The 14,695-nt window shown below is 39.9% G+C and overlaps 1 protein-coding gene and 1 long non-coding RNA gene across 5 annotated transcripts in view; one reads left to right on the top strand and one right to left on the bottom strand.

Moving 5' to 3' along the window:
• The window catches only part of IDE (insulin degrading enzyme), a 115,752-nt gene that overhangs the window by 24,824 nt on the left and 76,233 nt on the right, over positions 1-14,695 (top strand). For all 4 annotated transcript variants that reach the window (XM_047701959.1, XM_047701958.1, XM_047701960.1 and 1 more), the window contains exons 2-3: positions 11,504-11,688; positions 12,682-12,889. In XM_047701959.1, coding sequence (XP_047557915.1) covers positions 11,504-11,688; positions 12,682-12,889 — 393 coding nt within the window. The remainder of the gene's footprint in view (positions 1-11,503; positions 11,689-12,681; positions 12,890-14,695) is intronic.
• On the bottom strand, positions 9,479-13,511 carry LOC125084534 (uncharacterized). Its single transcript, XR_007122636.1, has 2 exons — positions 13,075-13,511; positions 9,479-9,581 (listed from the first exon to the last, which is right to left on the bottom strand). It is a non-coding gene; the product is annotated as an uncharacterized LOC125084534 (long non-coding RNA).

The raw sequence follows: 14,695 nt of genomic DNA, 5'->3' as shown, positions 1-14,695 counted from the left end.
ACCAGCTTGCATTCCCACCAACAGTGTAGGAGGGTTCCCCTTTCTCCGCATCCTCGCCAGCATCTGTCATTTCCTGACTTGTTAATTTTAGCCATTCTGACTGGTGTGAGGTGATATCTCATGGTGGTTTTGATTTGTATTTCCCTGATGCCGAGTGATATGGAGCACTTTTTCATGTGTCTGTTGGCCATCTGGATGTCTTCTTTGCAGAAATGTCTGTTCATGTCCTCTGCCCATTTCTTGATTGGATTATTTGTTCTTTGGGTGTTGAGTTTGCTAAGTTCTTTATAGATTTTGGACACTAGCCCTTTATCTGATATGTCATTTGCAAATATCTTCTCCCATTCTGTCAGTTGTCTTTTGGTTTTGTTCACTGTTTCCTTTGCTGTGCAAAAGCTTTTGATCTTGATAAAATCCCAATAGTTCATTTTTGCCCTTGCTTCCCTTGCCTTTGGCGATGTTCCTAGGAAGATGTTGCTGCGGCTGAGGTCGAAGAGGTTGCTGCCTGTGTTCTCCTCAAGGATTTTAATGGATTCCTTTCTCACATTGAGATCCTTCATCCATTTTGAGTCTATTTTTGTGTGTGGTGTAAGGAAATGGTCCAATTTCATTTTTCTGCATGTGGCTGTCCAATTTTCCCAACACCATTTATTGAAGAGGCTGTCTTTTTTCCATTGGACATTCTTTCCTGCTTTGTCGAAGATGAGTTGACCATAGAGTTGAGGGTCCATTTCTGGGCTCTCTATTCTGTTCCATTGATCTATGTGTCTGTTTTTGTGCCAGTACCATGCTGTCTTGATGATGACAGCTTTGTAATAGAGCTTGAAGTCCGGAATTGTGATGCCAACAACTTTGGCTTTCTTTTTCAATATTCCTTTGGCTATTCGAGGTCTTTTCTGGTTCCATATAAATTTTAGGATTATTTGTTCCATTTCTTTGAAAAAAATGGATGGTACTTTGATAGGAATTGCATTAAACGTGTAGATTGCTTTAGGTAGCATAGACATTTTCACAATATTTATTCTTCCAATCCAGGAGCATGGAACATTTTTCCATTTCTTTGTGTCTTCCTCAAATTCTTTCATGAGTACTTTATAGTTTTCTGAGTATAGATTCTTAGTCTCTTTGGTTAGGTTTATTCCTAGGTATCTTATAGTTTTGGGTGCAATTGTAAATGGGATGGACTCTTTAATTTCTCTTTCTTCTGTCTTGTTGTTGGTGTAGAGAAATGCAACTGATTTCTGTGCATTGATTTTATATCCTGACACTTTACTGAATTCCTGTACACGACCAAGTGGGATTTATTCCAGGGCTGCAAGGTTGGTTCAACATCCGCAAATCAATCAATGTGATACAACACATTAATAAAAGAAAGAACAAGAACCATATGATACTCTCCATAGATGCTGAAAAAGCATTTGACAAAGTACAGCATCCCTTCCTGATCAAAACTCTTCAAAGTGTAGGGATAGACGGCACATACCTCAATATTATCAAAGCCATCTATGAAAAACCCACCGCAAATATCATTCTCAATGGAGAAAAACTGAAAGCTTTTCCGCTAAGGTCAGGAACACGGCAGGGATGTCCGTTATCACCACTGCTATTCAACATAGTACTAGAAGTCCTAGCCTCAGCAATCAGACAACAAAAGGAAATTAAAGGCATCCAAATCGGCAAAGAAGAAGTCAAACTATCACTCTTTGCAGATGATATGAGACTTTATGTGGAAAACCCAAAAGACTCCACTCCAAAACTGCTACAACTTGTACAGGAATTTTATTTTTATTTTTATTTATTCATTTATTTATTTACTTGACAGAGAGACACAGCGAGAGAGGAAATACAAGCAGGGGGAGTGGGAGAGGGGAAGCAGGCTTCCTGTGGAGCAGGGAGCCCAATGTGGGGCTTGATCCTAGTACCCTGGGATCATGACCTGAGCCAAAGGCAGATGCTTAATGACTGAACCACCCAGGTGCCCCATGTTTGATATTTTTAAAAACTCTATTTTAGGGGTACCTGAGTGGCTCAGTGGGTTAAGCCTCTGCCTTCAGCTTGGGTCGTGATCTCAGGGTCCTGGGATTGAGCCCTGCATCAGGCTCTCTGCTCGGAGGGGAGCCTGCTCACCTACCCCCCAACCCCGCCTGACTCTCTGCCTACATGTGATCTCTCTCTCCCTCTGTCAAATAAATAAATAAAACCTTTAAAAAAATTTTAAAAGCTCTATTTTAAAAAACTGAAAGATCTTTCTTTCTTTCTTTCTTTGACAGACAGACAAGTAGGCAGAGAGGCAGGGAGAGAAAGAAGGGGAAGCAGGCTCCCCGCTGAGCAGAAAACCTGATGTGGGGCTCGATCCCAGGACCCCGGGATTATGACCTGAGCTGAAGGCAGAGGCTTTAACCCGCTGAGCCACCCAGGCACCCCTATTTTAAAAAACCTTTAATTGAAATATATCATAAGTGTTCAAGTTGATAATTTTCACAAACTGAACATACCTGTGTAATCCGACATGTGACCAGTGTCCCAGAAGCCTCCCTCATGCTTACTTCTAATCACTGCTCCCTGACCCCAAGGGAAACCACTATCTTGACAAAAGGCTTAGCTTGATTTTACTTGTTCTTGCACTTTATATAAGTGGGAGGACACAATATTTGCATAAAGCTTCTTTCACTCAACCTTATGTTAGATTCATCCTTATTGAGCCTTGTTCTAGGCTTTACATTTTGTATATTTCACGTTGTATATTACTTCATTGCGTGAATATATCACAGCATGTCTTTTCACTATTAATGGACATTTGATCATTTCTAGTTTTGGCTATTGTACATCGTATTGCTGTAACATAAATGCACTTATTTCGGGTAAATATCTAATTTATGAATTTTTTTAAAGATTTTATTTATTTGCTTGACAGAGAGATCACAAGTAGACAGAGAGGCAGGCAGAGAGAGAGAGAGAGAGGGAAGCAGGCTCCCTGCTGAGCAGAGAGCCCGATGCGGGACTCGATCCCAGGACCCTGAGATCATGACCTGAGCCGAAGGCAGCAGCCTAACCCACTGAGCCACCCAGGCGCCCTAATTTATGAATTTTTATGTCATATTGTCAGTTTTAGTATAGACTGCCATCTTTTGAAGATTTTGTTTAAGAGAGAGTGCACCCATGTGGGAGGAGGGGTAAAGGGGAAAGGAGGGAGAAACCCAAGTGGACTTGTGTTAAATGTGGAATCTGATGCCTGGCTCGATCTTACGACCCTGAGATCAGACCTGAGCCAAATCCAAGAGTTGGATGCTTAACTGATGGCACCACCCAGGTGCCCCTAGACTGCCAGTTTTAAGAAAGTGGATGTACCAATTTCTGTTCTCACCAGCAATATATGAGAATTTGGGTTACCCTATAAGTTCTGTAACACTTGGTATTTTCCATCTTTTTCATTTTAGCCATTCTGGTGGATATGTAGTGATAGCTCAGAAAATCTGTGACAAAAATCAGCTGTGGATTTGGGGCATCTTGAGCCTGTAATCTGTCACACTTAACTCATGCACCCACCAAAGCCTTGATTATCTTCCCTGATTATAGTCCTTCTTCTTAGGCCAAGTGTGATCTTTAGTCTGCATTCAAAATTAGCAAATGCACCCCGAGAAGAAGACTGGAGATGGTCGTCAAGCCCACCCCAGAGGGCTTGGCTGTCTCTGGATTTGCGTTCATCCAATCCTCATTTCTTCTACAACTCTCCAATATCTTTGAAAATGTGATTTTCTAATTCATCATGGCCTTTTCTGTTTATTGAAGCTGAATGTGGTTGCCATGACCTATTATTAACCATTCAGAAATGGAAGTTGTCAGAGATTCTTGGGGTTTTCTGTGTACATGTTAGGAAAATTTTTCTTCTATCCTTCAGAGGTTCTTCTAGCTGGTCTAAGAATTGACATGAGACAGAGTAACAGAAAATAAAATTTTAATTTTGTGTATATAGGAACCATACACAGATGAGAGAGAGGTTCAAAGACAGAAAGGTGAAATTGCCATCCTGAGCTAAGGAGTGGGTTGAGGCCTGGGGCCTCAAAGGGGAGGAGGGCAGTTTACAGGGCGGTAAGAACAACAGATGTTTGATAACTAAGTGTTTGGCCCCCATACATATGAGTCACTCAGATAAAATTTATCTCTGGTAATAACCCTACTTCTGGGGAAGACCCCCAATTTAGATTCTTTTTTTTTTTTTTTAAAGATTTTATTTATTTATTTGATCGAGATCACAAGTAGGCAGAGAGGCAGGCAGAGAGAGGGGGAAGCAGGCTCCCTGCCAAGCAGAGAGCCCTATGCGGGGCTTGATCCCAGGACCCTGAGATCATGACCTGAGCCGAAGGCAGAGGCTTAACCCACTGAGCCACCCAGGCGCCCCCCAATTTAGATTCTTCTAGGTAGTTACAGGAGGGACCATAATTTCTCTAGTGCCTGCGTGGTCTTTTTTTTTTTTTTTAAGATTTTATTTATTTATTTGACAGAGATCACAAGTGGGCAGAGAGGCAGGCAGAGACAGAGAGAGGGGGAAGCAGGCTCCCCGCTGAGCAGAGAGCCTGGTGCAGGGCTCCACCCCAGGACCCTAGGATCATGACCTGAGCTGAAGGCAGAGGCTTTAACCCACTGAGCCACCCAGGCACCCCGAGCCTGCAGTGTCTTAATTGCCTTCAGCTCAAAATAGTCCACATGCCAAAGTGGCACAATTTGGGGACACTTGGCCAGAACCCCTTCATACACAGTCATGTCTCATGTCACCTACGAATAAGGTGAGTTGCCTTTCCCCTTTCTTTCTCATGTTTTTGTGTTTTCTTTTTCTTGCATTATTGGACTGGTCAGAATCATCAGCCCATTGTTGAATAGAAGAGAGGATAGTGACATCCTGTTTGTGGGGAAGGGGGTTGTGGGTGTCTGCATTATTTTACCATTGCGTATGATGATTGCTGTAGTTTTTATGAATATTTTTTCAGATGAAGGAATTTTCTTCTAGTTTGCAGACTTAAAAAAATAGTTGAGTTTAGTTAACTTTTTTCTGCATCTACTCAGATGATTGTTATTTTTCTCCTTTTTGTTTGTTCATGTGGCTTATTCTATGCTTCTGAAAAATAAAAATTAAATAAATTAGCCCTACTGATCTACTGTAGTCATTATTATTGTATTCCCTTTCATGCATGAAATGATTGTACATTCTTCTCTCCCTTTGAACTTGCCATACATTTAATCCTGCCATACGTTTTTATTTTTTCATTATCTAAGTATCATGAGATAGTATGGTTCTCCTCTCAGGAGTCTGGCAGATTAGAAGCATTCTTCCAGGCTCCTTCCACTACCTATCTCTGTTTTCTATGGGGAGAAAGGAGTAAAAGAACTGGAGCATTTATTTTGACCTATTTTAATTTTTGTTTCCTTGTTTTTGTTATGTGGGATTGTAAGGCAGGGGAATTGGGTCAAGAAAGGGCTGTGGGAGCTGAGGAAGAAAGCCATATATGATTTTCTTAAGTACCACCTTCTGCTCCTCCCCTTCCCACGCTTCCTCTTTCTCTATAGTTGCAGCTCTGCCATGAATCAATTGTGTAAATGCCGTTGGGCAAGTCACTTAATCACTGAGCTTTTGTTTCCTCTTCTGGGGTTGAGGAGAATGACCATCAACAGCTGCTGTGACCTGTCACTTAGGGAGAATGGGAGAATTAAATGAGCAGTTTATAAAGCATAGGACACTTTAAAAATGAGAGTAATTGTTAGTCTTGGTTTTGTACTGTGGCATCTTAAATTTTCTAACAGCCTGAAGGCTACCTATAGGAGAAGGAAGAAGGTGTGAAACACCTTCAGAACCCAAACTACAACTGTAAGAAAACCATAGTTAAGTAACTGTGTGGTAAGAGGTATAAAATGAAGGTTTTTCTAGTTTGCTTCAACCTCCATAAGGCCCCTATGAAGTGTTTCATGTTAAGCTTGTCACTTTTGAAATGAATAGCCAGTGATATGTAGTCACCAAAGCTAAAAATTTGCAAAAGCAGTTATCTCTAAAATGCTGCTATAGGATTCCTTTGTTTATTTTTCAAAATTTTATTTATTTCAGAGAGAGAGAGAGAGCGCGCGCACACACCACCACAGGGGGAGGGGCAGAGGGAGAGAGAATCTCGAGCAGACAGGGCACTGAGTGGGGAGCTGCTGCCACAGGGCTCCATCTCACAACTTTGAAATCATGACCTGAGCTGAAATCAAGAGTCAGATGCTTAACCACCCAGGTGCTGCTGTAGGAGTCCTTTAACTTGCAACCACCCTTATTCATTTAAAGTTCATTTTTTCATGGTAAACTTCTTTCCATAGGCTGCAAAATTAGAACAGCTGACATTCTGCTTGGAACAGAGAAAGGCAAACATCTCATCACAGGAAAATAAGATTTAATTGACAAGATTTTAGTTTATACCCACCTTTATGATCTAGCTGGTGTATAAAGTGAGGTGTACTGGTCCGTATAACTGAAGAGCCATGGGTATTTGCTTCCCTGAGAGATGTTGTGATTTTTTAGGTCAAATAACATGAATAGTATTTGAGAATATGTGATCTTATACTGAAGCATCCTAGAGCTCATACCACTACTACCTTGATATTCTCTCTTACCTCTGTCTTCCTCAGGGAGGAAAGGACGTTTATTGTGTGGTTCTGATTTCAGGCATTTTTCTCTCTGGCTGCCTCCCCCACATTTAGGATCGTGGTAGGCAAGCTCAGCTTCTGCCCATGGTTTTAGGAGTGGGTGGGTGGATTCCACAGAAGGGAGGTTTTGATTTATAATTTTGCTATTAGCATGGTCACTCACCTGTTCAGGTTCATAGGTCATGCATTTAGAAATTAGAAATAGATGAGGTCTACCTTTAAATATGTCTGGGGCTATGGGGGTGGGTAAAGAGCAAACGCAAAGTAAAATTTCTCAATCTCCTGTTACATAGGCTGGGAGACACCTTTTAAAGAGATAGGAGAGGGGCACCTGGGTGGCTCAGTGGGTTACTTGTGATCTCTCTCTCTCTCTCAAATAAATAAATAAAATCTTTACCAAAAAAGGGAAAAAAAGACTGCAGAAGGTCATTTGAATAAAAGATTATTTGCATAAAAAATTTCCTCTTGGTATGGGAATTTGGAAATGACCTGTGTGGGAATTTGATTTTGCACACCTGCAGTTTAGGTCTTTACTTGTCTAGATAAAAATTAATGATCTTTCAGGGGGTGTTCTGGTTGTAGTTCTATTAACTCCAAGCTCTTGTTTTTCTCCTTTATGCCTCCTCTTTTTTTTCTCACCACCAGTCCTTTGCTCAGGTATGTCCTTCCTTTTATTTGGCATGCTTCCACTTCCTCTTTCCCCTCTCTCCCCTCTTAGACAGAGTTTTGCCCCCATTTCATTATTCCCCCTCCCCCATTTCATTATTCTCGTAGTGCCCCGGGAACAACTTTGTCACCACACTTAAAAGATAATGACCTGTTTTCCCTTCACTAGTCCTGGTTCCTTCAGAGCAAGGGCTCTGGGGCACGCATCTTTATAGCTAACATATGTGATGTAGTGTCTGCACCTTAATAGGCCTCTTTTTTTTTTTCTTTAAGATTTTATTTATTTGACAGATCACAAGTAGGCAGAGAGGCAGGCAGAGAGAGAGGGAAGCAGGCTCCCCACTGAGCAGACAGCCCGATGCGGGCCTCGATCCCAGGACACTGAGATCATAACCCGAGCCGAAGGTAGAGGCTTAACCCACTGAGCCACCCAGGCGCCCCTTTAATAGACGTCTTTAAATATTCCTTTGGCTCTGGGGGAGCTGGGGTGGACACAGGACTGGAAGTTAAGAGTTGAGTTCTAATTGTAACCTTTTGCTGTATGATCCTGGACAAGCAATTTAAATTCCCTGACCTTCAGTTTCCATATAAGTAAGATGAGACTAGCCCACTTAGGGAGCTTGTTCAAATGCAGATTCTGGCTCAGTGGGTCTCTCAGTGGTTGCTGATATTTTGCATTATTAACCAGCTCTCTGGAATGACCAGTGGTGCCAGTCCCCATACAGCAAACGACCAGATAATCTGTGATGACTCTTCCAGCTTTTACCTAATGTGATTTTAGGCATTGTTTTAAATTCTGAACGGAACTACAAAATACGCTGTAATTACTCAATCTCTCTCCAGTTTATCAGAATGCTGAACACTGACAATGTTGTGCTTTACGAAGTTTCCAGTGTATGATAAGGTTGCTAAAATGGAAAGTAGTTTTATTGCTCCTAAGATTTTGACTTAGGTTAAAAATATCAAATAAGTGTCTGGGAAAGCATTTGAGTTAGCATCAGCCTGTCATCTGAAAGTCAGAATTACTCCTGAAGGCTTTATGCTAATGAGGGAGCTGGGATATGATCTCATGAGTATAAATACAGAGACAGACAAGCTGTTGATGAATTCATCATCAGAGGAGTTCCCGATCATTTCCTTCAGTTCTCCAGAAGGTGAGAATCGAATTGTTGTTGGATGTGCTGATATAGCTAGGCTGCAGGGATCCAGACTATGCCTACTGAATATAGATTGCTGGGGATGGGTCTTGTTTGAAGATGTTGCTACTGTTTCTTTTGGCTTTTACTTCCTCAAGAAGTCATGATATTTGATTTGGTAGCATTGCCAGCATAGAAATTTATAGTTGTCCTTGATCTCTTATACAGATGTCTAAAAGTAGTTGGACTAATTTTTATATTTGACTTAGAGAATAAATTCATCTCCTTGTGGTCAGCCGCCGCACCAAGGATATCAATCAGGCATGCCTTCACTATCTCAGTGAGTTCTGTACATGCCTGTGATGAACTGTGATGGCACATATTTTTTTTTCCTTTGGAAAAATGGAAATCTGGATAAGGGGAATGTAGCCTGTAGTGGAAGGTGGTTATCTTCTAATGAAAAATTCCCACAGAATAAGACCATTCGTCCTAGGAAAGTAAGCTGTATTTCATTTCCCCACCACAGCTGGGGATTGGACAGACTTTTTAGAGCTCCATTGTCAGTGTCATTACATTTTAGTCATTTGTAGCCCTTGGTTCTCCTAGGCCAGACTAACTGGGGCAAGCACAGTAGAGGGAGTTAGGTGAAAGCAATGGCATATTGAAATAAAAAATAGTCTTTGGTTTTTCCTCCTGCTTGGTGAAACCCATAAGAATCCCCCCCCACCCACCCAGTAGAGCCTTATAGGAAGGAGCATAGGCTCTTCTCTGTGGTACACACTGAGCTTTCCTATTTTCTTTTAATGCTGCCCTTCTTCTTGGGGGTCTTAATGGAGGTTGCCTCGTGGTTTATTTAATCTTAACCCAGATTAAAGTCCTTGAAATCAGCTACGTACTGAACGCATTTGTTGTAGTGGAAACAGATTGTCCTTTGGGAAATGTCTTAGCCAGGATTGTTATCTTTGTGCCCCTCTTTGGGGGCTCAGGTAGATCATTTTCTGTTACCCTGAGATTTTTTTTTTTTTTTTAACCGCAAAACACCTTTTCTAAGACTTTGCACTCAGATATTTTCATCTGTCTTGAGCATCGAACTTCAGTGGCTTGTGACTAATGAAATAGAAAGGAGCTGTTAATAATACCTTATAACTTCCAAATTGCTTTTGAATTTTCCAGTGGTGATCTTATATTCCAAAAATGTTAGCATTATATTTTATGCTTTATTTTTCAAAAAATAGTTTTACTATAAATAGGGCATGACTATTAGCACTATCTATATAAAGTACTATGTGATTTTTTAAAAAACCAGTATTATATTTTTGGTATGACTTATACTATTTTAAAATTCTGAAGAGTCTTCCCAAAAGGAGATCTAGACGACATCTAGACGACAGTTTTTTTTTTTTTTTAAGATTTTATTTATCTGAGAGAGAGAGAGAGTGAGACACAGAGAGAGAGAGATCACAAGCAGGGAGAGGAGCAGAGGGAGAAACAGACTCCCCGCAGAGAAGGGAGCCCTATCCCTGGACCCTGAGATCATGACCTGAGCCAAAGGCAGACACTTAACTAATTAGCCACCCAGGTACCTAGATGACAATCTTAATAGGAGCAGACCTCTTTGTTTTATCAGTTGTTACTCAGAAGAATAGTTAGACAATTTCAGAGAGGAAGGTATTGTGATAAAAACAAGCCAGATTTTTTCCCTCCCCAATTTCCAGGTATTTTAATGCAAAAAATAAAGGTTTTATTGAAGATAATAGTAATGCCTACTTATGCCCCTTCTGATTTATTTTTAAATCTGAACGTCTGTCAGTCTTTAAGGAGCAGACAGATCTACTTCTTTTGTCTTTCAGGTAAGAAAAAATATGCTAGCAGAGGGTCATTTTTCCTCTCTAGTGTCAGATGTTTTGGGCTTTACCTGATTATTAGCCTATTGATAATAACAGGCTCATTTTTGTCTCTTAGATGATTCCCAACATAGACCAAAAAAGCATCTACTCTTTGTTTCAAAAACATGCATAATCCCAGACTCTGGAACATCCCTTCCCTGCGCTAATACCAGACAATACTCCTACAGAATTCTGTGTGTTAACAGCCTCTTCCCATCTTAGTAATTCAGCTTTCCTAGAGAGGACAGGAGAGGACTGCTTCACCAGATTATAAAAATTACTTGGGATCCTTCCCAATTTTTGTTTGTATGTCCTTCCTTCTTTCCTTCCTTCCTCCCTTTCTTACCTTTCTTTCTTTCTTTCCTTTTTTTTTTTTGCTTTCATAGTGTAACCCAAGTCTCTTATTTGTATCAGGACTTAACAGGTTTTTTTTTCTCATGGGGGGTTGTCCTCTATGTTATGAGCATGTGCGTATCAGATGTGTGAGTTCTAGCTCTGTCCTGTCTTTGAATATCATGAGGTTGAGCAATGTTTTGGTTGGTCCAATAATAATCTTTACACAATCTCTCATCTTACTTTAGTAAATATTTCTGAAATATGTGGAAAGCAGTTATTGGTAATTAAGCATCCATTCTAGGTCAGCACAGCTGACCAGCTATCCTGTCTCAAATCCTTATCCCAGATGCTCTCCTTGATTAAATAGGGCTCCACAAAAACAATATTGTTAGCATTTCTCTAACAAAAGAATGAGGGGTAAGAGGGAAGAGAGGAATGATTATACTCTGTTGATGAGCTATAAAAAAAATTCCTCCAGTTATTTTTTTTATCTGATGATATGTGGGTTTGTTTGATACTATTCTTTTTTTTTTTTTTTTTTTAAAGATTTTATTTATTTATTTGACAGACAGAGATCACAAGTAGGCAGAGAGGCAGGCAGAGAGAGAGAGGAAGGGAAGCAGGCTCCCTGCTGAGCAGAGAGCCCGATGCGGGGCTCGATCCCAGGACCCTGGGATCATGACCTGAGCCGAAGGCAGCGGCTTTAACCCACTGAGCCACCCAGGCGCCCCTGTTTGATACTATTCTTTATTCGTTAAAAAAAATTAAGCCACAATGCAACAATTAAAACTTTTTTTTTCTTTTCAGTTTCCAAGAGAAGACTTACAGCAAGATGAATAATCCAGCTATCAAGAGACTAGGAAATCACATTATCAAATCTCCCGAAGACAAGCGAGAATACCGTGGGCTAGAGCTGGCCAATGGTATCAAAGTACTTCTCATCAGTGATCCGACCACGGATAAGTCATCAGCAGCACTTGATGTGCACATAGGTACAGTTTAAAATTGTGAATTAAGCTTGGTTCTGTTTTCTTCATCTAATGTTGACATTTATTAGAACTCTCCATATATGTGCAAATGAAGACCTCCTAGTTACTGGTTTGATGTACCTTACTTCGTGCAGTAGCCCTGTACAGCTATTGGCAATCTATATTCATCAAAATAAAATAATCTTACATTTATTTACCAAGACATTTTGTCAGGTTCTCAGTTAAGGTGACCTAGTGGTAAGGAAATCAATTCCCATCCTTTACAGTAGCAATGGTAATGCTTTCACTTTTGTATACTTTTGGTACACTAGGGAATACCATGTTTTCTAGATTCTTATGTGCACATTTCCTTTTAATTTAATGTAGCTTTCAACGGGTTGTTTCTCACCTATCTGTACATAGGTGTGTTTCTTTTTTTCCTCTTTGAAAAGCTTTTATTTAACTCAATAGCATTTTAAAATTGAAGAAATAAGGTAATAACCATCATGTATTAAACAAATAATTATTGCCAAGTATGACATAGTGCACTTTGCAGCTCTCATTTGATTTGTGTTCGCACAGCTCTCTAGATTAGGTATGTATAGAAAAAGCAACTGAGGCCAGATAAAGTATTGTGCTCACAATTTCGCAGAGCTGGTAACCCTCAACCTATGCTCTTACCACTACACTGTATTATCTGCTGCAATAAGATGCCTGAACTAGAAAGTTCTAGCTCTTATAAAAGAGTCAGTTCAACTCTTTCTTTCCCTCCAGTGTGATGTGTGAGGAAACTAATGTCCAGAGAGACTGAGTAATCTGTCCCAAGTTACTGACTAATTACTATCAGAAGCTGAGGCTAGAATCTACACAATACCATTTTAGAGCAGACTGTGCCTAACTTTCTCTGGCTCTATGGTTGGTGTTGTCATGTTAACGGAAATTCCAGATCATTTGCAATCCATCTGTATTTTATAACTTTCAACATAAAAAAAGATGTGTTTTTTTCTTCTCTTTCAGGTTCATTGTCAGATCCTCCAAATATTGCTGGCTTAAGTCATTTTTGTGAACATATGCTATTTTTGGGAACAAAGAAATACCCTAAAGAAAATGAATACAGCCAGTTTCTCAGTGAGCATGCAGGAAGTTCAAATGCCTTTACTAGTGGAGAACATACCAATTACTATTTTGATGTTTCCCACGAACACCTAGAGGGTGCCCTGGACAGGTAATGCCAAATACCCTATGAATTACCCAGTTTTGTGTACTTTATTACATTAATAGTAGTAACAGTTACTGTTTTTACAAAGATGTCTCCACAGCTTTATAGCTTAACAAAAAGTATTTTAACTAGTATTTTCCCCTATGTTTTATAAAAAAGAAGAAAAATAATGGGTGATATTACGTATTTACCTTGTGGTAGAGGGAAAATAATGGCATGACTTTAAACCAGTCTTCAGCCCTACATAATATTTTACTGACTTACAGAATTCTCACCAGCTCTTCCCGTTCTTACTGGTATTCCATATGAAGCATGTCATGAAGAATAAACTATAATAGTGTCATGGATTTCTTTTCAAACGTGCTCCTATTCCAGAATGCTAGAACTTAAACATTCTGTTCTCCTTTAGTTACTCTAGTCTCAGGGATACTTAGTGCATATGAATTTTTTTTTTTTTTTAATTGGAGTATAGTTGACATTGTAGCAGTTTCAGGTATACAACATAATGATTCAATATTTGTGTACATTACAAAATGATCACCACTGGAGGTCTAGTTACCATCTGTCATCATACAAAATTACAAAAAAATTTTTTTCTTATGATGAGAACTTTCAGGATTTACCCTTCTGCAACGTTCAAGTTTGCAATGCTATATTATTGACTATAGTTACCATGCTGCATGTTATAGCCCCATGACGTTTACAACTGGAAGTTTGTATTTCTTTACTCCTTTTACTCACTTCCTAAATCCCCTTTCTTCTGACAATTGCCAGTCTGTTCTCTGTATTTATGAGTTTTGTTTTTCACATTCTACAAAACGTGAGATCATATTTGTCTTTCTCTGTCTGACCTATTTCTTTTCTTTTTTTTTTTTTAAAGATTTTATTTATTTATTTGACACAGAGAGAGAAATCACAAGTAGCAGAGAGGCAGGCAGAGAGAGGAGGAAGCAGGCTTCCCTGCTGAGCAGAGAGCCCGATGTGGGGCTCAATCCCAGGATCCTGAGATCATGACTTGAGCCGAAGGCAGAGGCTTTAACCCACTGAGCCACCCAGGCGCCCCTATCTGACCTATTTCACTTAGCATAATACCTCTAGGTTCATCTGTGTTGTTGCAAATGGTTAAGATTGCATTCTTTTTTTTTTTTTTTTAACAGCTGAGTAGTATTCCATTGTGTATATACACTACATTTTCTTTATCCATTTGTCCGTCCATGGATACTTAGGTTGTTTCCATATCTTGGCTATTGTAAATAATGCTGCAGTGAACATCAGGATGCTTTTATCTTTTCAAATTAGTGTTTTTTTCCCTTTGGATATACACCCAGAAGTGGAATTGCTGGATTGTATGATTGTTCTGTTTTTAATTTTTTGAAGGTTGTTGTCCACGGTGGCAGTGGCAATTTACATTCCCACCAACATAGGGGTTCCTTTTTCTCCACATTCTTTCCAACACTTGTTGTTTCTTGTCTTTTTAATAATAACCATTCTGGCTGGTGTGAGGTGATATCTCATTGTGTGACACAGAATGTTTTGACCAGCTGTTTCAACCCTGGGGACATTTTGTGAAGGTATTTTCTGGACCAAGCTCCATTAGGCCAGTTTAATTTCTTTCTTTCTTTCTTTCTTTCTTTCTTTCTTTCTTTCTTTCTTTCTTTCAATATTTTATTTATTTGACAGAGATCACAAGTAGGCAGAGAGGCAGGCAGAGAGAGGAGGAAGCAGGCCTCCCACCGAGTAGAGAGCCCGATGCGGGGCTCAATCCCAGGACCCTGAGATCATGACCTGAGCCGAAGGCAGAGGCTTTAACCC

The sequence above is a fragment of the Lutra lutra genome, chromosome 14 (assembly GCF_902655055.1).
Source record: "Lutra lutra chromosome 14, mLutLut1.2, whole genome shotgun sequence".
NCBI lineage: Eukaryota > Metazoa > Chordata > Mammalia > Carnivora > Mustelidae > Lutra > Lutra lutra.
This window is presented reverse-complemented; position numbering and strand designations above follow the sequence as displayed.